Here is a 23,830-nt window from a genome sequence, read left to right on the forward strand (position 1 = left end):
GTCACTTTAGGAGGCAGACATTGGCTTCTTATTCATTTCTTACTTCCACTTTAAACGGGTGAGTTTATGAGACTAATATTGGCATTATTCGCCAGCCTCTTATTTTAATTTTCTCCTCCTCCTTAAAAAAGTGACTGTGTGAGGCTGAAGTTAACTTCTGAAAACAGGCCTCGCTCCTCACTTTCTTTGTTTAAAACACACAAAACATGTACTTACAACTTTAAAAGTTGCTTTATTTTCTCACTTTCGTCTTGTAAAACACACAAAACAAGGACATTTCACCATTAACACGCACATATGCATCTGTGCTTGAGAGTTACTGGAAATTCTAACACAAAGGCAGAAGAAGGAGACTGTTGAAAGGAGGCATGGTGGAATAAAGTGAATAGCTGATGTCACAGACCACTGACTGTTAATAAACTCACTGTAAATAAAATGCATGTTTGAGCATAATTAAAGGGAAGCAGAATTGTTGATAGGAACCGTTTAAACCCTCAGTGAGCTCTTCCCTTAGAAAGCTATTATTCATTCAACATTTCATCTTCTCTAATTGTTTCATCTGGTTCGGGTCATGGTGTACCTGGTGTTAGAAATAAACACAACCAAGACAATGTTGTGGTTCATCACTGGGCACCACACACTCACACATTCACTCCCACACACTGTGGACAATACTGTGGCCATGGCTGAAGAGAGAGGACTGTGTTACAGTGAGTAAAATAATAAGAATAAAATGGAATATACTTTAAAAATAAGAATATATTAATCCTGGACTGCAGGGTTAAGCAGAAGTGCCAAGCGTTTAATTATTGCCTTGGAGCCGTGAGAGAAAAGCAAGAGCAAATGTGCTGCACTGCTTCTACTGTGGGGTTAATTGGGTTGACGCGACAGATCCCTTTGCTTCATATTTAATATAAGAGACAGGACAGAAGGCTGCTGTATAAAGTCCTCTTTCAGAAAAAGAGAAATGGAGGCCAGCCCTTACCTGAATGGCTACTCTTGCTGCCCATCTGGCTCTCTGATTGGCTGTGACTGACTGGGGCGATCTCCTGGCAGCTCTGGATTGGTGACTCCCGACCAGAAGGGGCAGAGCTCGATGGCTTCTCAATGTTCTTCAGCTCCATCTCCTCATGGTGGATCCAAAGGTCTGGGGGACGGAGATCTTTCTGACTGCCCTTCCTCTTCCCTGCACTGTGGGTGGCCCGTTTTCTAGATAGAAAGAGAGATAAGTCTCTAATTATTAATCTCATTATGTCTGAGCATTGCTGTGAAGACTTGATGGCATTCAGCCATGAGGATATATCCATGGGCAGTCTTGTGATTTTATTTTTGAGCGTGGGCACCATTTTGGATATTGTCGTCTGGTTTCCCACTCTGTTGCTTAATGAGGAGAAAGTAAATTATTACCCACTGTTAACCATATTAGCATTTTTGTCATAGGATCTAATGGAAAACTGTTTGCACGTCTGACTCCAATACATTTCTCTGCTCTTGTGATCCAATCTGTGAGACTTATTCATACACAGATAATATACACTCTTCAGTAATCTTGCTATTTCACTTGTGTTTTGTTTTAGTGTGTGATTTTTTATTTTTGTGTGATTTTTTTATTGTGTCTACAGACACAAGCCACATAATTTTTGTCTCTTTTCCACTGTTTACAGGTAAATAATCTGATCCAACTGTCCCTGCACTCTGGGAGCAGAACAGATTCTTGGTGGTACACAGCAAATTCACCAGTATTAATTCAACACTTTTAGTGTTAAATTAACACTGTTAGTGTAATAATTTAACACTAATAGTGTTGATTTAACACTGGAGAATTTGCTGTGTAATTGTTTTATCACGACTGTCTGCCTAAATTATTCCTCTGATTTGGCTTACAGTTTATGAAGCAGTTCACTTTTCTGAAATTTGAATGACTTAAGAGAGAGGTTTCCATGCCATATCCCAAATGTCTCCTTAGACCCTCCACAGGTCGTAATGAAACATTTCTGCACTAATGTAGTGTGGTGTAAGTAATTTTTTGTCAGTTATAATGTTAATGTTTCCATTTTGAAATGAATGTGTAAACACTGTCTGAATGCATTATTATTATTATTATTCTTAGTATTGTTATTTTATTTTTTTAACCTGAAATGTGCTCTATGTAAGGGATAACTAGAACTATCTGGGACATGGCCTGCACTCCTCTACTCACTGACACAGACAAACATTATATGATTAGTTCTTGGTCCCAAACCCCACTTTAACTCATTCCAAATGTACTGACTGGTGCTCCACCACTCCAGGGAACACAGTTGCACTGCTCTTCAACTCAGTGGTGGGGAGCTTTTTACCCCCTGAGCCAACGTTCATATGATTTTGTTTATTCCTTCCATTCCTGTACAAGAGACTCCACGGTGTCACAGGAAAAGGGTACTCTACCTTACTGAGGTGTTAGCACTTAGCATAACCAAAAGACGTTGGCTCATCACCAAGGGCTAGTGCCATGTAATAGCACCACTCAGCGCCAAGGTGCTAACTCATCTCGTTAGTTCTACACTCCAGTAATGAGCCTGTCTGTGGGTGGCCTACTCCTGTCGGTGGTCCTCAGGTCAACCAATGGCTACGCTAAAGCTCTGGGCTAATGACCATCAAGAGGCATGGAGATATAGAAGAAAAGCAGAGCTAGCAGTATGCTAATGCACATAATCACAAAAGCAATTACTTTAGTTGTGGAAATGATGTCCATTTAAAGACAATGTGTATGCAAATTAGATATTTTAACTTCTTTGTAAAGAAGGTATTAGCTTATTGATGCTAAATATTAAATAATAATAATAATAATAATAAGAAGAAGAAGAAGAAGAAGAAGAAGAAGAATACTTATATGTAGTAATATAGTAATCTCTGATTTTGCTATGTATGTACAATCCCATCAAACAACTGTGAAACAAACACATCTAAAATATTGACAATTTATTTACAATTAATTTACAATAAATATGGTATGGTAAATAATAAATTAATTCTCTTATATCATTGCTAATTTTTATTTCTAAACATAATTGTTAAATATTGAAACACCTGACATATAATTATTGTCCAATCAGAACTACCCTCTATGATATCCAGGCAGATATCACCAGGCTTTTGAATCACTGAACTGAACTGAAGGACTCCACAGATATACCACATACATATGTCTACAGCATGGTCCCAAGGTGGCTTCATATATGATCGACCAAAAGCCCCTAGACTGTCTACAAAATGTAGTTTGCTCTTTGTGAATGTACACACTTACATTAAAGACAGATTATGTGGATCTAGTTAAACAGTGCCACCAGTGGAGGAGTGCTCTCTGCATTCATATAATAACTAAAAGGTCATAACAATTCATAATGTAGAATAATTGGGAATATTTAGATGGCTACTTTGATTGGCTATGTTGATTGTGTGCTAATTGCTGAAGATCTTACTCATCTATATGCCTTCTGAAAGTTCTAGATATGCCACTGATTGTTTGTATTGTTCTTTGACCATGTTTCTGAATGGAGAAATATATTTTGCACAGAAATATATTTTCACACTGCACCTGAACCTTGAGGAATGTTGAGAAAACAGGAGAGGTTGGTGTTTACAGAGTTCCAACAGAATGCTTAATGACCCGTGCAGCTGTTGACAATGTGTTTCCAAAAGCAAAGGCAGGGAACATGCTGCGAGAAAACTGTTCCCTTCCAACTGAACAAGAGCCAAAGCAACAGTGGAGTGGACAAGAGGCTGAGGCTGAATCACACCGGTGTGTAATGGATGTCCTATTGGGAACAAACAAAGATAGCAAGCATGGCATTCAGATGCAATTAGCTGCATCAAACCCTCAACTTATACACCTTAAATTTGCCTCCTATGTATGTGTGTGTGTGTGGCCAGACAGGAATAATAAAAGGAACCCAACACAGAGCAAGAGAAGAAAGAAAAATTGAGAAAAAGCTGAGAAAACAACAAGGACCTACTTCCTCTGCTGAGCTGAGGTCCGACGTGTGCAAATGAGAGCCACAATGACCACCACCACAATGGTGACTGCTCCCACAGACACCACTATGATGACCAGGAGGTTGCTGTTCTTCTGAGTGGTCACGCTGCCATGAGGTGGTCGTATCTGACCAATAGGTGGCTCTGAAAGAGAGACGAGAATTGGATTGAAATATATAAATGCTACTGAATTATTCTTTTTAATAATAATAATAATAATAATATAACATAGTATTAACATTGTAATGACATTGTATTAACATTGTAACACAAATGCTATAGCTGTGTGTGAGTCAAAAGAGCACTCTAATGACAAGAGGAAATTGAACATGCATTCAGGTGGGTGTGTAGACACACCCTCATCTAAAGTTGCTTCTAAAATGAATGATTTTGATAAGATGCTCTTTTTTTTGCAGTAACATCTTCTGGGGATATTTTAGTGTAAATATTAGAAAATTTATTTAAGAGTTTGAGTAGATGATTGTTGTATAGCCCAGAGTTGGAGGGATGTGGACCCCTGTACGATGCTCAGTTTGCTCAAAGTGACCTTAGGCTACACTAGATTGATTGGCCAATATGCTTAAGAATAAACAAACAGTATATGCACATCAGCCACTACTGCACATTGAAATAGTGGAAATGTGAGTATAAGATCTAAGGCTATGAAAAAGGTCTTTCGGTCCTAATCTCTTAATCATAAATACTAGCGACATAAATAAAAATGGATATAATCGAAAGCACAATATTATGAGAATCTGCCACATAACTCTAACCAGTGCATGCTCCAGACCTCAAACCCGAAAGGCGCTTGACAAATGAATAGGTTCGGCTCTTTTAAATTTCAGCTCCACACAAGAGGCATAAATTACTCTCAGCGATCAATTTCAGATTTGAGGCTAGAGATAAAAGGCCACAGTTTGGAGGCCTTGGTCTCAAACGGTTCCCTAGCGAAGGCTGCAATCGATGCAAAGCATAATAGGGGAAATTCGCTGGGCATTTTGGGGCTGGTTGTAGCAGAGCGAGTGAACTACTTGTTGAGCTGCTCATTTATGTCCAGCTGATGCCCTTTAATCAAGCCTGATGAGACGCTAACATAAGCTAATAACTCATTAATCTTGCAATATGGTTCATTCTCTTCATACACATAACATGTGCACATGTAAATCAGATGTGGCTAGATGAGGCTAAAATGTAACACATTATGTCCACTAATCTAAGCTAAGCTAAATTGGGCTAAAATGTTCTGTGCCCTAATACTATACATTATTTACTCTGTACTAACCTTAAAAATGTTCAAGAGATTAGTACTCGGATGTGATAAACTGTTGCTATGGCAATGTACATCATATCAAATCACAGCTGCAATGCTGTCCACCATTTTTTATCAAAGGCTCAAGTATCATTCTCCATACTACATAGTGCACAGTGTAGGTCATAAACACGATTTAGAATTGATACAAGCTTCACATTTTAGTGCACTGAGTGTGGTAGGGCACTACCTGGGATAAATCCAAACTTTGTCTTTCCTATTGGATTGCGGGACAGTGCCTGTCATTACTGTACTCAAAAATCGACTGGTTCTAAGTTTGCACTGTGGATTTTGTAGTATACTCAACTTTGACACTTATAATTATATTATTGGGACACAGCACAGGTTTTTCTAAGCTAACATTAGCAATGCAAAGCACTGGGCTGGAATAGGGTTATGGAGCATTAGCTATTATGCTACCAAGACTGTGGAAGAGACATACTTTCTTTCTCAAAGCACCTGTTTCTGCCCTGCAGAGGGGACTAATAAGCTCTCTTTCTCTCTTTCTCTCTCTCCCTCTTCTTTGCTCGCCCACTCTCTCTCCCATCTTGCTGATGGCTATTGTTGGATCACAGCTGCGGTCAGCACAGCTGAGGAAAATAGCCCAGAGGACAATAACGTAGAGTCAGGCCAAATGGATGAGCATCACCAAGACACACTCTCTCGCTCTCTCTCTAAGTGCGAAGGATGGACGCTCGCCCCTCCCTCTCCTCATCCCTGTTCCCTCGCTGCCTCTGAGTGAAGTCAGGCAGGAGTAATGAATGACACAAGCAGAGGGAGAGATTGAGGGTGTCATACTCTCAGCCGCACTAATACACAGGATAAATGACAGATAGACTACCACTCCGCTCGCCCATTAACAGGTGTCGGAGTCTCTGCGGCCTCCTTACGAGCCTCAGAAAGCCCTGACCTGCTCTTGTGGTCTCTCAGGTTAAAGCTGTGACACAGCGCTGATGAGAACAGCCATGAATTTAACACCACAACCTCTCACCAGACTAAACAAATATATGTGTGTTTACGCTACACTCAGCTGCAGACACAACACATGGCTGGAAAACTCAAGTCAGCCTCTTACTCACCAGTGAAGGGAGAAATATCTTTATGTACTTTTTCCTCATGAAATGATAAATAAACTAACTGTACACTCATCTTATATCCACCCATTAAACTCTAAATGTGACCTGCCTTTGATCTCCCATCGGAAATGAAAGAGTAAACATCCGATATGTCCTTCAGATCAACATCCGTTCCCTTAAACAGTTGAGGTTTTAATCATTATAGTAGGATATAAATTCTGTATTTTATCACCGGATGTGGTGGCCATGAACGGCCCCAGTAAATACATGGTACATCACTGCCCAAAATATAACATTACAGCTCTGTCCACTACTAAACTTTTCAATATTGTATTTCAAAACATGGGCAGCACGGTGGCGCAGCAGGTAGTGTCGCAGTCACACAGCTCCAGGGGCCTGGAGGTTGTGGGTTCGATTCCAGCTCCGGGTGACTGTCTGTGAGGAGTTGGTGTGTTCTCCCCGTGTCCGCGTGGGTTTCCTCCGGGTGCTCCGGTTTCCTCCCACAGTCCAAAAAAAAAACACACGTTGCAGGTGGATTGGCGACTCGAAAGTGTCCGTAGGTGTGAGTGTGTGAGTGAATGTGTGTGTGTCTGTGTTGCCCTGTGAAGGACTGGCGTCCCCTCCAGTGTGTATTCCCGCCTTGCGCCCGATGTTTCCAGGTGGGCTCTGAACCCCCCGTGACCCTAAATTGGATAAGCGGTTACAGATAATGGATGGATGGATTTCAAAACATTATTGTTCAAAATAAAGCATGAGTGAAGCATCTAAGAAAATATTTCTAATAACTGATGGTTTTTCAAGGGTTTTTCAGATCAATGGGGAATGTGTTGTATATGCAGCTCTATGTAGCATCTTTTTGAAAAGGACTCTATGCATCACCAAACTATAGTTCTGCTATTGTTACATTATCAAAAATGTGTAAAATTACACAAACACATTTATAGAACCATTTATCAGAGAGATTCTATATAGAACCAAATACAATGTGTCCTCCATCAAACCATAAAAGCATTTCGCCAAGCAACTGGTTTCTATACACCATGGCAGCTCTCTCAAGGCTCATAAAAACAGTTTCATGTGGATTGTAAAATGACTGAATTGCAGCACTGCATCATCCACAATACGTTCTTTAAAAACATACTCTAAGAGAAATGGATGGGACCATAGTCAAATGATCATTTTATATATGATGTCCAGTTTGCTGTAAGTTACAATAGGAGAACCCTATGGTGATTATATTAATTATTAATTAATTAATTAATTCATGGTCTGTATCCACTTATCCAGTTCAGGGCAGCAGTGGGTCCGGAGCCTACCCAGAATCATTGGGCGCAAGGTGGGAACACACCCTGGAGGAGTCTGATTATATACTGCACAAGTGAAAAGTTTAGACACACCCATTCAGGGAGGGTTTCCTTTGTTTTGGGTCATTGTGCACATGTTGTGAATGTAAAGCACCAGTCAAAAGTTTGGACATCTACTCATTCAATGTATTTTCTATATTGTAAATTAATTTGGAAGACATTAAAACTATGAAGGAACACATATTGGATTATGTAATAAAGAAATATTTCTTGAACACATCAGACTATGTTTTATGCTTTAGACTCTTCAAAGTAGCCCCCTTTTGCTTTGATGACAGCTTTACACACTCTCACTGTTCTCTCACTGGTTTTCAGCTGTGGCCTCATCGAGAGTTAATTTGTAGAACTGCTCGCCTTCTTTAATGTGTTTGAGACCACAACTTGGGTTTTGCAGAAGTCGGGGCTGGTGCACAGTTCTATAACAGTGTTAGCTTTACAGTAAAGTTTATGAATATGGGTTAGAGTTAGGGTTAGGGTTACGGGTAGGGGTAGGGTTATAGTTAGGGTGAAGGCTTCAGGGTTAGTAGCAGGTTTAAGGCTGATTTTTCAGGTTGTGCATCTAAATATGTATGTGTATGCCCACAAATAGCAAACATATGCTTTGTATGATTGTGAAATACTGGGAATTGGTCTTTAAATAAAATCTATTGGCTAAAAAAAAGCACTCCTCAGGGAGTTTGTAGCGCTCTGGGAAGCCTCCAGTATGTTTCTCTTCATATTCCTCAGCTTTACAGTTAATGTTTCGGTACAAATGAAGTCTTCAGCTTGATTATTACTTGATTAGTTTGTACAGGTTCTGTACCAGTCAGGGTGGTTCCATACAACAGCACGTCCAAGACAAGAACCTTGAGTTTGAGTTATATACGTTCACTCTGGGATTTTCTGTGTCGTTTGAAGAACATCGACTCTGCTGTAAACTTTAGTGTCTGGTGTTCTAGCTCCAGTTCTGCCACTTTGTCTTGAAGTCTTATGTTGTTTGAAGCTCTAGAGATCCTCTGCACCATTCTTGAATTTGTTGGCTAGTAGCTTTCAGCCAGAAAGCTTCAGCTCTCTATTCTGAACTTCAAAGCCAAATCTACCCCCACCCTCTCCTCCCACTGTATTCCCACCTATCCACACACCCACACAAAGCCAGGCTTTGTCTCTCGCCTTTGTTTTGCCAGACATGCTAACCTACACGTATCGAGGGAACACCAGCGCCATTAGCAAATATTCAAATGTGTTCTTGTCAACTCGGCGGGGAATCAAAGGCACCCCCAGCCGACTGAAGACACAATCCCTCTGTCACCAACATAAATATGTCTGAGAGGAAAGAGAAGCCATAGTTGGATTCACATTCCCTGCACAGCTGGACACTGGTTGAACATTAGTGTGTATTAGCTAAAGAACCATGATGTTTACATCATCAGCCACGGCTCTTTTTATAATGCGGGATGTGTTTTCTCTACAGTTCATGGTGTCCTCTAGATACGTGCTGCATTGCAATGATGGACCTCCATTCAGTTGTTTTGGGATTTGGTTTTGATAATCCAACGTCCCTAATGGTACTTTTCCACATGGTACCTACTTAACTTGGCCCGGCTCTAGGGTTATATTTTAGGTTCTGCTCACTGTTGGTTCCAAGTGAGTCGAGAAGAGACTGAAATATAATGAGCAAGTCTTGCAGAGCACTGATTGGCCAAAGAGACTTCAATCAAGATGAAATGCAAACATCCAGCACAAACTAGTTACCTGTAAAATCTCTATGCTATGGTAAATATCACACTTTTTTTTTTTTTTTTTTGGCTCACAAGTTCATAAAGTAATGATGTGGCCTTTAAAACAGGATCAAATGTTTCATGGATCGGTGGCCAACAAAAGACTACAATAAGGAATAAAAAAATGTCCCCCTCCCAACCACAAAACTAAACAAAAAAGAAACATAATACACAATAAACAACATTTTACCACCAATCATTGTTGTTTTCAGAGCCAATAGATCCCATTAGCGACTGTGATTTGTGACATCACTGGTTTTTATTTTGCTCTTGGGGGAAGGGGGGAACCAAAATTCATTCCTTCATTCATTCATTCATTTGATCATTCATTCATTCATTCATTCATTCATTCATTCAAACACTTATCCAGTTTATGACTGCGGTGGGTCCGGAGCCTGCCCTTAATCATTTGGCACAAGGCAAGAACACACCCTGGAGGGGGGGCCCGTCCTTCAGAGGGCAACACAGACACACACACACACACACACACACACACACACACACACACATTCACTCACACACTCACATCTATGGACACTTTTCTTGAGTAGCCAATCCACCTATCAACATGTGTTTTTGGAGCATGGGAGGAACCCACACAGACACAGGGAGAACACACCACACTCCTCACAGACAGTCACCCGGAGGAAACCCACACAGACACAGGGAGAACACACCACACTCCTCACAGACAGTCACCCGGAGGAAACCCACGCAGACACAGAGAAAACACACCACACTCCTCACAGACAGTCACCCGGAGGAAACCCACACAGACACAGGGAGAACACACCACACTCCTCACAGACAGTCACCCGGAGGAAATAGAATAAAATAGAAGGCAAAATAGTAGAATGAAATCACTGACAATTTAGTGCCATATCTATCACAGACATGAAGCGATAATCCCTAAATTGATATAAAATGCTACGTGTGTATATATGTGTGTGTGTGTGTGTGTGTGTGTGTGTGTTTGTGTGTGTGTATGTGTGTCTGTGTGTCATTTTTGCAGTATTAATCTCCCTCCCACTCCACCACCCGGGCCCTTCAGCTAAACGAGACATTTCAATAAAAATCAGCTTCGCTTAACTTCAATCATGTTCAATCATCTGCGAAACTGACTCCATGAATTCTAATGCGTCGTAATGTAAACGTGCCCCAGTAGCGCCGCCGCCACCATTGATTGGACTTAGAAATGCTTAGTGTTTTGTCATAGTTTTCACTCTTTTGTGGCTGCAACGTGGCCATGAGATGAATGAGATTATCGAGGGGAGTGTGCATAGCTCTGAGAGTGTGTTTGTGTATGTTTGAGTGTGTGTGTGTGTGTGTGTGTGTGTGTGTATTAGCGTGTGTGGGTCTGAAAGGATGTGGAGCCACAGGGAAGGCCTCACTGAGAAAAGAAAGCAGACACAAAAGAAGGAGCTAGTAGTGTTCTCAGATAAATTGACCAAGAAGCAAAAAGTGCCACCATCCATTGAGACTGAACTTTGGAGTTGTGAGAATATTCTTCCAGAAAGTTCTTTGGAAAACTGGAATTGAAGTTTGCTTTGATGCATTGTGGGGATATTACATTGACTTCCATTCATTCTGTGGGGACTTGGCCCAACTTTTACAATAACAACTACTAGCCTAGCACTAAAGCTAATCCCAATCCTAATGCTAATCTTACTGTAACCCTACATTAAAGTTAACCTTCACCTTAAAATGGAAAGGTTTACAGTGTGGGGACTTGATTGTGGTTCCTACTAAGAAGACAAGTCCTTACTGTGTGAGTGTGTGAACAGGTTTGGTGAAATATACTTGCAATCTCTCTCTCTCACACTCCGCCTTCTCCTAGTGACTGTATGCTGCAGCCTGTGATTATCCTGCTCAGTCTTAATTAAGAGATTTCCCAGTGCACAACAACAAACACACACACACACACACACACACACACACACACACACACGCACACGCACACACACACACACGCACGCATACACACACACACACACACATGCACACACTCTCAAAACCACTCTGCGCATATATGAATGTGTGTGTGGGCCCCCTGCAGTGAAGTCTCTTGGTTTCATTAAAGCAATAAATGCTCACCTCTCTCTCATGAAGAGATAATGATGAGGGAAGAAAATGCTCAGCTGGAGTCAGGGAGTCGACATCTCGCCCCAAACGCACTGCATGACCAAAAGACTTTAGACACCAACCAAGAATTCTTCAGAAACTGTGGTATTAATACAGCAACAGTCTCTATAACTCAAATGTCTAAAGGGTGTGGATTGGATTGTGTTGAGTGGAGTGGGTGATGAGTTTGGGATGACAAACCACACTCCAAAAACAGAATTCCACTGCTCCTCAACCAAGGCATATGCCATGTCTTTCTATAGAGACTGTACATGTATCCCAGTGGGGGTACCTTAAAGTGGCTGGATTCACAGTCAGATGTAACTCTGGTCAGTCTCTGGACACTTTACAAAATGTTAAAAGCTGTCTTTTTTTTTTTGCTAAAACATACCCAGTAAACAAGGAATGTCCCTGGACATTCAAAATAGGTCTAAAAGTAGTCTGTCCGTCAAGGACATGTTTTAAACATTAATGGACGTCCAAATTCCATCTTAATAAGTTAGTTAAGTGGTGACCAATCGATAACGTCAGTGGACGTCCAAAACGCGTTTTAAACAAGTAATTTATTTTGGGACCAATTAATAACATCAATGGACGTCCAAAATACGTCGAATAGTCGTCTTTTCAATGTCGGTGTTTGAACGTCTTTTCAACTTTCATTTTCAACCTTAAGAGAACGTTGATTAGACGGCAGTCATTATGTTATTTCAACGTTGAATCAACGGCTAAATGTTTACTGGGTAAGCAACATTAAAAGCAGCAAAATCAGAGCTGACATCTCAAAACTACACAATAAAAACTCCAAATCTGCCAAAGAGGCTGTGGAAATGTGAATATTAATGAACGAAAGAGCTGGAGGTCTCCCACTGCGTTAGTGGAAACTCATCAGAGAGTAACAGCCCCCCGACAGTGAATGCCTGCTCCAAAACACCTTTATTTCTCTTCTGAAATTCACAACAAACTATTAAGTTATTATGTGCCAGGAGAGCGTTAAAACACATTGCACATTACCAGGGAAAGCTCTAGGCAAGACTATGAAGGGGACATTTTACACATCCACTCTACTACATCTAAACAGCCCCTGACTACACACGTCTCTGTAGAAAAGCACTGACCAACAGAATGAGACTCGGTGTGCGGTGACCATGCCATTGGGTCTGGGCTTCTGCAGGGGCATCCAAACGCTAGCCTGAGGTGTTTTTTTTTTTTTGTGGCAGCCATTTTTAATACAGCCTTGTATTGTGACCTTGGTGACCTTACTCCTTGGAGTCTATCATTCTGTCGGTCATGGCTTTTCTGTGGAGGTTGTATGAACAGTGTGTTTGCAATGGAACGACTGTATCAGCAATGGAGGCCTTTAAAGCTAATACCACCCCAGTGACCCGTGTAACCAGGGGCATCATTAAACCCCAAATGTTGCTATGCTCCACTAAAATCATGGCTGTACAGAGTCAATCTTAAACTGGATTACTGAGCAGAACTACAGGACACGCCACTCAAGTTCACTACAGGAACTACATTTCCCACAATGCCCCAGAGTTTTTCTAAAAGCTTGATCAGCTAAAGCTTTCAGTCAGAGTCAGTTTATTTCAATGAATTGAGCTCATAAACAGAATTAATTCAATTGATAAACATTTTTAAGTGTTCATTTGTTGTTCATTCCTCATCCACGGCAGAGTAACACCCACATTAGTGTTAAATCACTTAAACAAGATCATTGTGTAACCAACTGTGATCTGGACCCTGGACCATGATGGACACACTTCTGCTCTGATCAGCTTTTGCTCAACTGAAACGTTTCGCAGAGCTTTGTGTTTTGGAAAACGTCGTAACCATGACGATGGGCGCATGCATTTGCCACGACTGGGAAAGAGATAAACATGATGCAGACGGGGAAGACGTAGTCAGATCCAGCTGTCAGATGCGAGGAAGTGGAAGTCCAGACGACTCTGTGTCTCTCTCTGTTTCTAGACGCCACGCAGAAATTCAGAGGACGGGACCAAACTACAGAGAGAAGTTGTTCTTATTTGATCTACAGGTTAAAACAGGCCCCCAGAGGACCCTCTAATATCCTGATCGTACCCTCATCTCACCTTAGTGCGTCTCTGGATATGGAACACAGCCCCTTTCCTGTTTAACACCGGCATTCCCCATTCCCTATCCCCTTTTCCCTGTGTATGGGAGTCTACTGTTTCTATTGTCCATTCCATCAGCTCCACTGACCATGCAGGAGTGCTTTGTTGTTCTACAATCAAAGGCTGTCGTTGATATGTTGCTCTGCATACTTTTTATGCCCTTTTCACCCACAGGGACCCCCACAGGACCACCTCATAGCAGGTGTGATTTGGGCGGTGGATCTCAGCGCTGCAGTGACACTGACGTGGTGGTGGTGTGTTAGTGTGTGTTGTGCTGGTGCGAGTGGATCAGACACAGCAGTGCTGCTGGAGTTTTTAAAGTCCTCTGAACTGAGTATAATACATCAACCGAAAATCAAAAGGTAAGCTCCAGTACCCCAACCCCAATCCGAACCCTTACATTCTGTCATGTGATATCTCCACTCAGAAGAGAGTAGAACGCTCTCATGTGAAGCCTTCTCCAATTGCATTGTGGGAACTGGTGAGGGTGCTTACCGTTCAGACTGCTCCTGTCAATCAGATTATTGTCCGAGGGCCAGTAAGCGCTGTCTCCATGACGACCTGCAGGAGCAATGACCAGGTGTGAGTAAAATGGCTCAAAGAGAGAGGGCACACACACGCACACACACACACACACACACACACACACACACACACACACAAAGTCACAGTCATAGGTTTGATTAATTGAAATAATCATGACTTTGTGCTGATCCAATCAGATCTGACCACTACTGGTAAATATCAATTGATCCGGGCCTGAACCCATTAAACACAGAGACTCAACCAACCAGGCCTTAGCTATAGGATCACATCAGGTTCCACCAAGCCCAGGTTTCACTGCGGACCACATAACACTACACACTTAAACATGCCATTCTGCAAGGGATCTTGTTTTTATTTTCGAACTTCAAACACCTGAAGAAAGTTTTGCTTGATGAAAGGGCTCATCGCATCATGAAAGTGTTCTTTAAATTGATAGAGAATGTGCTATAGATGGTTCTATACATCACCTTTTGGAAAAGAGTTCTACATGGCACCAAAAATTTTGTAACAATAGAGGAACACTGTAATCATGCAAAAGGTTCTTTGAATGCTCAGGGTTCTATACAGAACCATTTTTATTACCAAAAAACCCTTGTAGAGCCATCATTTTAAAGTGTGTTGTTTTAAATAGCAAAAAAAAAACATGGTTCTTTAACTTTCACATCTGGTCAATAATTTTTAGAAAGGTGCCACAAAGAACCAACTACAACACATTCAACATTCAACATACAAATGTTCCTTATATATGTGTGTGTGTGTGTGTGTGTGTGTGTGTGTGTGTGTGGTTTGTTAGGCTTCAGGAGATGGAAGAATTCAGTTGCTGCTGCCTTTCTTTCTGCACACCACAGAATGAGAGAGAGAGAGAGAGAGAGAGAGAGAGAGAGAGAGAGAGAGAGAGAAAGAGAGAGAGAGAGAGAGAGTTGATGAAGGTGAAGAATGAGTCACATTAGCTGGAGCATGGGCCAGGGCGACGCATTTTGTTTCAAACTCGAACAGAACAGAGAACGTAAACAACAAGTCATCAATCAATCAGCCCTCATTTCACCCACACTACAGACATGTGTATGCAAGTGTGTGTGTGTGTGTGTGTCTACGTGCATGTGTGAGATATGTGAGTGCATTGCGGATGGTCCTGGACTTTGCTGGTCCCCAGTGAGGCGTCCAGACATCGATCTGTGGCCAGACGCTTCACCGCTGCCTCCGCAGGCTCAGAGTTGATTTATTATGAAGTGAAGCACTGAGCCTTTCACTGTGACAACCACTCATTTCATCTGTGGTCAACACACACACACACACACACACACACACACACACCAGTGGATTCATGGACACATGGAGTCATAAATATGCTCCTTAATATTATAAATATCCTGAATAGATATTAAATACTATGAAAACATTTATATTTATAATAATTAATATACTATATTTATACCGCGCAGCCCATATATAGGAAATATATTTTAGCACCTAAAAGAAAACACACACACACACACACACACACAAACATACATACCTACATATATATATATATGTATGTATGTTTTACACATCCTAATTATATAACGTAATTAGAATGTAGTAAGCATGTAATAATAATGATATAATGAGAATATTATAAATAATCCAAGTCAAAACCTGAATAAAATTGCTCACACTGTATTGTGTGAATATGTGTGTGTGTGTGTGTGTGTGTGTGTGTGTGTGTGTGTGTGTGTGTGTGTTTTCCAAGCACAAATGATGTTGTTTGTCATGGTGGAGTGGAGTGGACTGAGTGGTGGCGCTGACCGCGTCGTTGTTGTCCACACATTGATCTTGTGACCGCGCGCTTCTGTGACATTCAGAAACTCAGCCGAGTTCAGTCTGAGACTTCACCGAGACTAATGCCCGTTTTATTCCTGGAGAGAAATCACTTGCTCGCAGGCCGAGAAAGAACGAGAGAATAAAGGAACGAGTGCTGGCTCAGTGATAGATGTTGAGGTCAGAGTGGCTGTGCTGGAATTTTTTGCGGCCAGACGAGGGAGTGTAGGGGGATTTCTTTTCCTGATTTTTGGGCAGAATCGCAGACGTTTTAGCTCCTCAACTTGGCCCAGTCATTAACTGCCTCCACAGATGTTTCATTACATTTAAAGCAGGTTTGGAATCGTTACATTATTTGATTTAAATGTGGTCAAACAAGTCAGGACTGAGCTCAGGAGTCAACGGCATCTCTCTCTCTCTCTCTCTCTCTCTCTCTCACACACACACTCTCATGCTCTCATTACAAATAAATACATATTGAGAGACCTCCTCTTCCTCTTCGTATATTACTCTCCCTCTCTAGGTCCCCCTCTCTTTCTTCTCCCCTCTCTTGCTTTCTCTATTTCTTGATCCTTCGAAAATCTCCTCCTCTCCTCTCTTCTCACTCTTTTCCTCTTTTCTCTTCTCTCCCTCCCTCTTTATCCATCTTTCTCCCTCCCCCTCTCTGCCTCCACCCCGCACACACCCCCTCTCTGTGAGTTATTTGCACAAGATGTCAATTAAAAGCAACAGAGCAGTCTTCTGTATTGAGCTCCAATCTTAATTAAAACAGAACTCTAAACGAACCCTCATTAGTCAGTCGGTGACGAGGCCAGACATGGGATCAACACACACACACACACACACACACACACACACACACACACACACACACATGCATGTGATTATCTCTGCTCTTCTACAATGCTATCTCTTAAAAGACACTTCAGCACTCCCCTCTGAATCCAATTCTTATTTATCCACATGTCTATTACCTACTGTCAATGATGTATTCACAAATCCAAATACCTAATGTTATAATGCTGTAATAAACACATACTAAGCATGTAATAGGAACATTAATAATGAAAGCGTCACTTTTGTTAAAGAATAATTTTGACGACTGGAGAATGCTGTGTTTTTTCATCACTGACAGTGAATCTATATATATATATATATATATATATATATATATATATATATATATATTCTATGGGTTTATATAATCACAAACATCATATCATATAGATATAATTATTCTCCTCCACTATTGTAGCCCCTCTCATTCAGCTCATAGAGTCATGTTCAGGAGAACTGCATCTTTGCTCTAGCTTTTGTTAGTTTGCTGCTCATTGATTAATCCATAGATCTTCCACACAGTGTCAGAAAGCGAGTCTATTTGAGTACACAACTAAAGCAGCTGCAAAGGTCAAACCTCTCTCGGCTTATTGCCTACGTTTGCGGTAAGAAATACGAGCAATGTTTATGTTGACTGTGTTGATTTGACAAGCTGCTCTGTCAGAGTGTTTGATATTCCTTAAAGTCTGCTTACCTTGGTCGTTGGCCATCTTGTCAGGGTGCTCAACTACAGAGAGAGAGAGAGAGAGAGAGAGAGAGAGAGAGAGAGAGAGAGAGAGAGAGAGAGAAGAGAGAGAGAGAAAATCAATGAGGCAGCAGCCGAATAATATTTAGACCTTGTTCCATATAAAGGAATTACTGTTACCTGGGCCCAAATCGACCGTGACAACGTTGGTATTAGACGACAGAAACGATGGTAAATTGTATTTTCGAAGCAGGAATGCATTTGCTCGGGCGTCTAAGCAGCTATGGCTCTCCCTGTGTTATTATATATGAAGAGTGTGATCTGCATTCTTTATTATTCAGACGTATATGTTTCAGCGTCTGATCTAGTCTCTGGTGACAGGCCTCCAGGAGTGAGCTAATGCTAATAAATGCCCTTCCTCCAGTTCTGTCAAGCTGCGTTTGATCCCTGCAGCACACAGAGCTAAATCTGTTGGTAATAACACATCAGGGAGGGAGCCGCTGTGTTTATGTGAAGGTGAAATGAACCTGACCTTCTTGCCATAGTAGTTGTGAAGCCTATAATGGTATACTACTAAAACACTATGGAGCCAATGAAAGAGCCACATTGCAGTGATTGTACAGTTCAGTAGAATTAGGAATATTTTCTTCTGTTCTGCTCCATTATAAATGATTATAGTGTTTTAAGACTGAATAATGTGTGATAAGAAGAACTAAAATGAACAGACTCTAATAGCTTTTATAGATTATAAAAGCTACACTTATAAATATGTAATAATAGTTTCTGATTAAAGCACCTGATATAGCATCCTGCTGTTCACATAAAAATGTACATTATATATATTTATTTAAAGTTAATATCATAAAAAATACTTGGGGACTTGTAGATTAGATGTCAATCTACACTGCATAGTTAGTTCTTTAATAAAATAAGAGCATTTATTATTATGGAAAATAAATAAAAAAGTAAACAATCACAGCCACAGGCCAAATATATGATTTAATCAGTCAGGTTTAAACCTGTTATTAAGTGGTACTGGTAATTAGATCCCTGTGCACACACACACACACACACACATACACATACCAAACTCACACTTTACACACTTACATTAGGGGGACTTGTCCTTTTGACATTAATTTTAAGTTGAAGATATGTTAGGGTTAAGGTCTCCAGGAAATGAATGGAAGTCTATGTAAAGTCATCTTAAACCTTGGAGAAAAGACTATGTGTGTGTGTGTGTGTGTGTACCTTTAGACGTCCTGTACTGCACAGGGTCAGAGAGAGGCCCCACTCCCTTGGCATTCTTGGCCTGGATGCGGAAGTAGTACACTGTGTCCAGATTGAGGTCCATCACTTGGTGGGTCAGTCTGTCCCCACTGATGGACTCCATCACCCAGTCGTCTATGGGCATGTTCTTGTCCAGTGTGTAGTACACAATATAACCTGAGAGAAAGAGGGAAACCGATGCTCTGCTGAGACTTTAGAGTTTGAGTTGTGCCATTACACTTATGTTCCCCAGCTGAAGAGATACATTTTAAAATGGGAACAAACAAACCCCGCAAACCAGGGGAGTCCAGTTCCTCTGTTCACTTTTAAGGTTCACAGTGAGTCTTACAAGTTTCCAACCCACTGATGTTAATGAAGAGGATTGTGGCTCCAGCACAAAGCTAACAAAGCCTTATTAGGACACAAAACATAGTCACCTAAACCTATACATACACACTGACTGATAAATGTTGATGGAAATTGTTGTATTATTTGACACACATATGTTGTTGGTCCAGAGGTTGTATGGTCAGTTTTGCCTTTGAATGTGTGCGATCATTCATACCTGTTATCCTGCCGTTGGCTTCAAGGGGCGGCTGCCAACTGATGAGGATGGACCTGGGTCGACCCTCTCTGCCAATCACCGTCAGGTCCTTGGGGGCAGAGCTTGGTGCTGGTCAGTGGAAAGTTAAAGACTTGTGAGTGGATATTTTAATGGTCTTTATGGAATCAAAGCAAACGGAATCATTCCGTGGTTATTTCTTTGCCTGGTCATTAGGGTCCATTTTCCTGATTTGGCCTTATACCATTACTGACGTTGCACAAATTGCTCACCACAAGTGTTCCGTTTATTCCCCCTTTTATAGGAATGCCTTCAGAAAGCTGGGGGCAGGCTGGGGAATGGCTGGCTGCTGAAAGAATGACAGCCTGAAGAGCTTGGAGACAGAGGAATTCTGCAAAGTCATTTATGCCCTGCTGGTTGGAAATATCCAGGAGTTCTGGGTAAAAAAAATATATATATGTAGGATGCCAGCTTATGCTGTGCTTTTAGCCTGGAGGTCCTTAGCCTGGAACCTCTGAAACCAAACCTCATGTCACGCCTTCGTCCTGTCAGTCTGTTGTCCCGGCCATGTGCTTTATTTGCACATGGCTCTGTTTTGTTTATGTTCAAGTCTCCGCCTTTGTTCCGCCTCCTCGTCCGTGTCATGTGTTAACCCGTCCTCCTTGTTATCTGTCCAGGTGTGTCTCGTTTGTGTCTGTATTTAAGCCCTCTTGTTTCACGTCATGTTTGTCGTACATTTCTCTTTTCTCTTTTCTCATTTCAGTTCTCATGTCTAGTCGGTCGTGTTTTCGAGTCTGTCCGTCTGTCTCCACAGTTTCTCTGTGTTTGTTTCCCTAGTCGTTGTTTCGTGTCATAGTTTCTTTTCCTCTCTCGTTCTTTCGTTTTCTCTTTAGTCTGTCAGTCCCGTTTGCCCTGTTTAGCTCCCCTTGTTTAGTTTAGCCTGGTTAGCTCCCTGTTTGTTTTCGTTTTGTTAAAGTCTCTGTTTTGTTGTTTTCATTTATTAAAAAGCTGTGTTTTAGCGAGTGCGTCCGCCTCCCTCAATCCGCCCCTCGCTCCTGACAGAATGTACGACCCCCAGGACGCAGCTAGCACAGACTATTATCTCAAGGGATGTGCCGTTCGCCGGACTCCATTCCGCACAGGCCCCAAAGATCCTGTGGGGGAGGCTTTGAAAGCGGCCTCGGAATGGAGTCGCCGGCTCCAGCTCCTGCCTGGCGCTGCTCCGGATCCTATAGCGGAGGAGTCGACTCAGGAATCGAGTAGTTGCGCCAGCGGGAGTCGAAAGAGTCGGCGGAAGAACCGTGCTGGAGTTCCCCCCTCGCTGGAGGATTACCCCCTCAGGTCCGGGGAAATTTTTGGGGGGGCGTTAAGGGTAGGGGCTGTTAGCCTCACCTCCGTAGCTCTGAGGTCTGAGGCTAACAGGGGCGCACCTCGAGGTGATCTAATGGGTGCGCCTGTGAAACCCCCTAAACCCTTTACAGCTCCAGCGCGAGCCCGGCGAGCAGCACAAACCCCTGTCCTCGAGAGCGCGGCGCGCGCCTCTCCTGTCTTCAGGGACGACGTCGCTGCAGGTTCCCCTGCCTCCGTGGACGACGTCGCTGCAGGTTCCCCTGCCTCCGTGGACGTCGTCGCAGGGTCTCCAGTGTCCGTGATGGCGGCACCCGCCGCTCCAGTCCCCGTGATGGCGGCACCCGCCGCTCCAGTCCCCGTGATGGCGGCACCCGCCGCTCCAGTCCCCGTGATGGCGGCACCCGCCGCTCCAGTCCCCGTGATGGCGGCACCCGCCGCTCCAGTGCCCGTGATGGCGGCACCCGCCGCTCCAGTGCCCGTGATGGCGGCACCCGCCGCTCCAGTGTCCGTGATGGCGGCACCCGCCGCTCCAGTGTCCGTGATGGCGGCACCCGCCGCTCCAGTGTCCGTGATGGCGGCACCCGCCGCTCCAGTGTCCGTGATGGCGGCACCCGCCGCTCCAGTGTCCGTGATGGCGGCACCCGCCGCTCCAGTGTCCGTGATGGCGGCACCCGCCGCTCCAGTGTCCGTGATGGCGGCACCCGCCGCTCCTGTGTCCGTGATGGCGGCACCCGCCGCTCCTGTGTCCGAGACTACGGCGGCACCCGCCGCTCCTGTGTCCGAGACTACGGCGGCACCCGCCGCTCCTGTGTCCGAGACTACGGCGGCACCCGCCGCTCCTGTGTCCGAGACTACGGCGGCACCCGCCGCTCCTGTGTCCGAGACTACGGCGGCACCCGCCGCTCCTGTGTCCGTGACTGTGGCTACGGCCTCTCCTGTCCCCGTGACTGTGGCTACGGCCTCTCCTGTCCATGTCCGTAGGTCGGCCCGAAGGACTTCAGGGCCGATCCCCAGAACTGTGCCCAGGCTGGTTCCTCAGACTGTCACACAGACATTAGCCAGTCCTGGGCACCGCCCTGTTATTTTGGTTCCCTTGTCTGTCCCTGTCATGGTTCCCGTCTCTGTCCTTGTCCCAGTACCCGTGTCAGCCTTTGTCTCTGTCCCTGTACCTGTTACTGTATTCATGTCTGTCCCCGTAAACGTCTTGGTCCCTGTTCCCCTACCAAGTCCAGTCCAGTCTCCTGTCCTGCCTCATGTCCAGTCCCCTGTCAGCCCTGTCCAGTCTCTGTTTCAAATCCCTGTCCAGTCTCAAGCCCCGTCTCCGTTTCAACCCTCTGTCTTGTCTCATGTCCAGTCCCCTGTTAGTCCTGTCCAGTCCCCATTTCAACCCTATGTCCCGTCTCCTGTCCAGTCCTTGTTTCAACCCCCTGTCCAGTCTCAAGTCTCGTCTCCTCTCCAGTCACCGTTTCAACCATCGGTCCTGTCTCAAGTCCCGTCTCCTGTCAAGTCCCCTGTTAGTCCTGTTCAGTCCTCGTTTCAACCCTCAGTCTCGTCACATGTCCAGTCCCCTGTTAGTCCTGTTCAGTCCTCGTTTCAACCCTCAGTCTCGTCACATGTCCAGTCCCCTGTTAGTCCTGTCCAGCCTCCCTTTCAACCCTCTGTTCAGTCTCAAGTCCCGTCTCCTGTTCAGTCCCCGTTCCAACCCTCTGTCCTGTCTCATGTCCAGTCCCCAGTTGGTCATGTCCAGTCTCCGTATCAGTCTAGTGTCATGTCACCTGTCCTGTCTTCTGTCCAGTCTAATGTTCCTATCCTGTCCAGTGTCTTGTCACCAGTCTCTGCTCCCGTTCAGTCTCAGCACTCAGTCCTGTCATCAGTCCCGTCTCCATTCCAGTCCCCTGTCCTGTCACCTGTCCATGTCCAGTCTTCTGTCCCCAAACGTGTCCAGTCTTCTGTCCCCAAACGTGTCCAGTCTCCGTATCCGTCCCACGTTCAGTCCCCTGTCTTGTCTCCAGTCCAGTCTCCCGTCAATTCCCATGTGTCCACTCCTGTCCTGTCCAGTCCGTTCTCGTCTCTTGTGGCTCCCCTTTGTCAGTCTCCTGTCATGTCCCATGTCCCGTCTCGTATATTCGGTCCTGTCGTGTCCCCAGTTCCTGTGTCGGTTCCCGTCCTGTCCTGAGTCCTGTCACCTGTTGGTTTGTTGTCCTGTCATGTTTTTCGTGCCCTCTCCTGCGCCAGCTCCTGGGGGGTTTAGGAGTACGCGCCCGGGAGTTGCGCGTTCTTGGGGGGGGCATCTGTCACGCCTTCGTCCTGTCAGTCTGTTGTCCCGGCCATGTGCTTTATTTGCACATGGCTCTGTTTTGTTTATGTTCAAGTCTCCGCCTTTGTTCCGCCTCCTCGTCCGTGTCATGTGTTAACCCATCCTCCTTGTTATCTGTCCAGGTGTGTCTCGTTTGTGTCTGTATTTAAGCCCTCTTGTTTCACGTCATGTTTGTCGTACATTTCTCTTTTCTCTTTTCTCATTTCAGTTCTCATGTCTAGTCGGTCGTGTTTTCGAGTCTGTCCGTCTGTCTCCACAGTTTCTTCGTGTTTGTTTCCCTAGTCGTTGTTTCGTGTCATAGTTTCTTTTCCTCTCTCGTTCTTTCGTTTTCTCTTTAGTCTGTCAGTCCCGTTTGCCCTGTTTAGCTCCCCTTGTTTAGTTTAGCCTGGTTAGCTCCCTGTTTGTTTTCGTTTTGTTAAAGTCTCTGTTTTGTTGTTTTCCTTTATTAAAAAGCTGTGTTTTAGCGAGTGCGTCCGCCTCCCTCAATCCGCCCCTCGCTCCTGACACCTCAATTAGGGTTTGAGATTAAAACATGAGGGAATTCAAGTAACATCCAAGAAACCTTGTTGGAATTCCATCCAGCATTTTTTCCGAAACTAGCCTTTCCTTGTTTCCATGTGTGTTGCCCTGGAAAGCCATCATTAAGCTTTGTATATTAGCTGCGAGACAGGAAACGATGAATGGAGCT

At 43.7% G+C, this 23,830-nt stretch overlaps 1 protein-coding gene across 1 annotated transcript in view; it reads right to left on the bottom strand.

The window, feature by feature from the left end:
• Positions 1-23,830, bottom strand: part of dcc (DCC netrin 1 receptor) — a 276,917-nt gene that overhangs the window by 21,504 nt on the left and 231,583 nt on the right. Inside the window, exons 19-24 of the mRNA XM_066659309.1 lie at positions 19,479-19,586; positions 18,896-19,090; positions 17,654-17,686; positions 14,272-14,337; positions 3,996-4,158; positions 986-1,209 (exon numbers count right to left, since the gene is read on the bottom strand). Coding sequence (XP_066515406.1) covers positions 986-1,209; positions 3,996-4,158; positions 14,272-14,337; positions 17,654-17,686; positions 18,896-19,090; positions 19,479-19,586 — 789 coding nt within the window. The remainder of the gene's footprint in view (positions 1-985; positions 1,210-3,995; positions 4,159-14,271; positions 14,338-17,653; positions 17,687-18,895; positions 19,091-19,478; positions 19,587-23,830) is intronic.

This window comes from Hoplias malabaricus, chromosome 2, assembly GCF_029633855.1.
Source record: "Hoplias malabaricus isolate fHopMal1 chromosome 2, fHopMal1.hap1, whole genome shotgun sequence".
Lineage (NCBI taxonomy): Eukaryota > Metazoa > Chordata > Actinopteri > Characiformes > Erythrinidae > Hoplias > Hoplias malabaricus.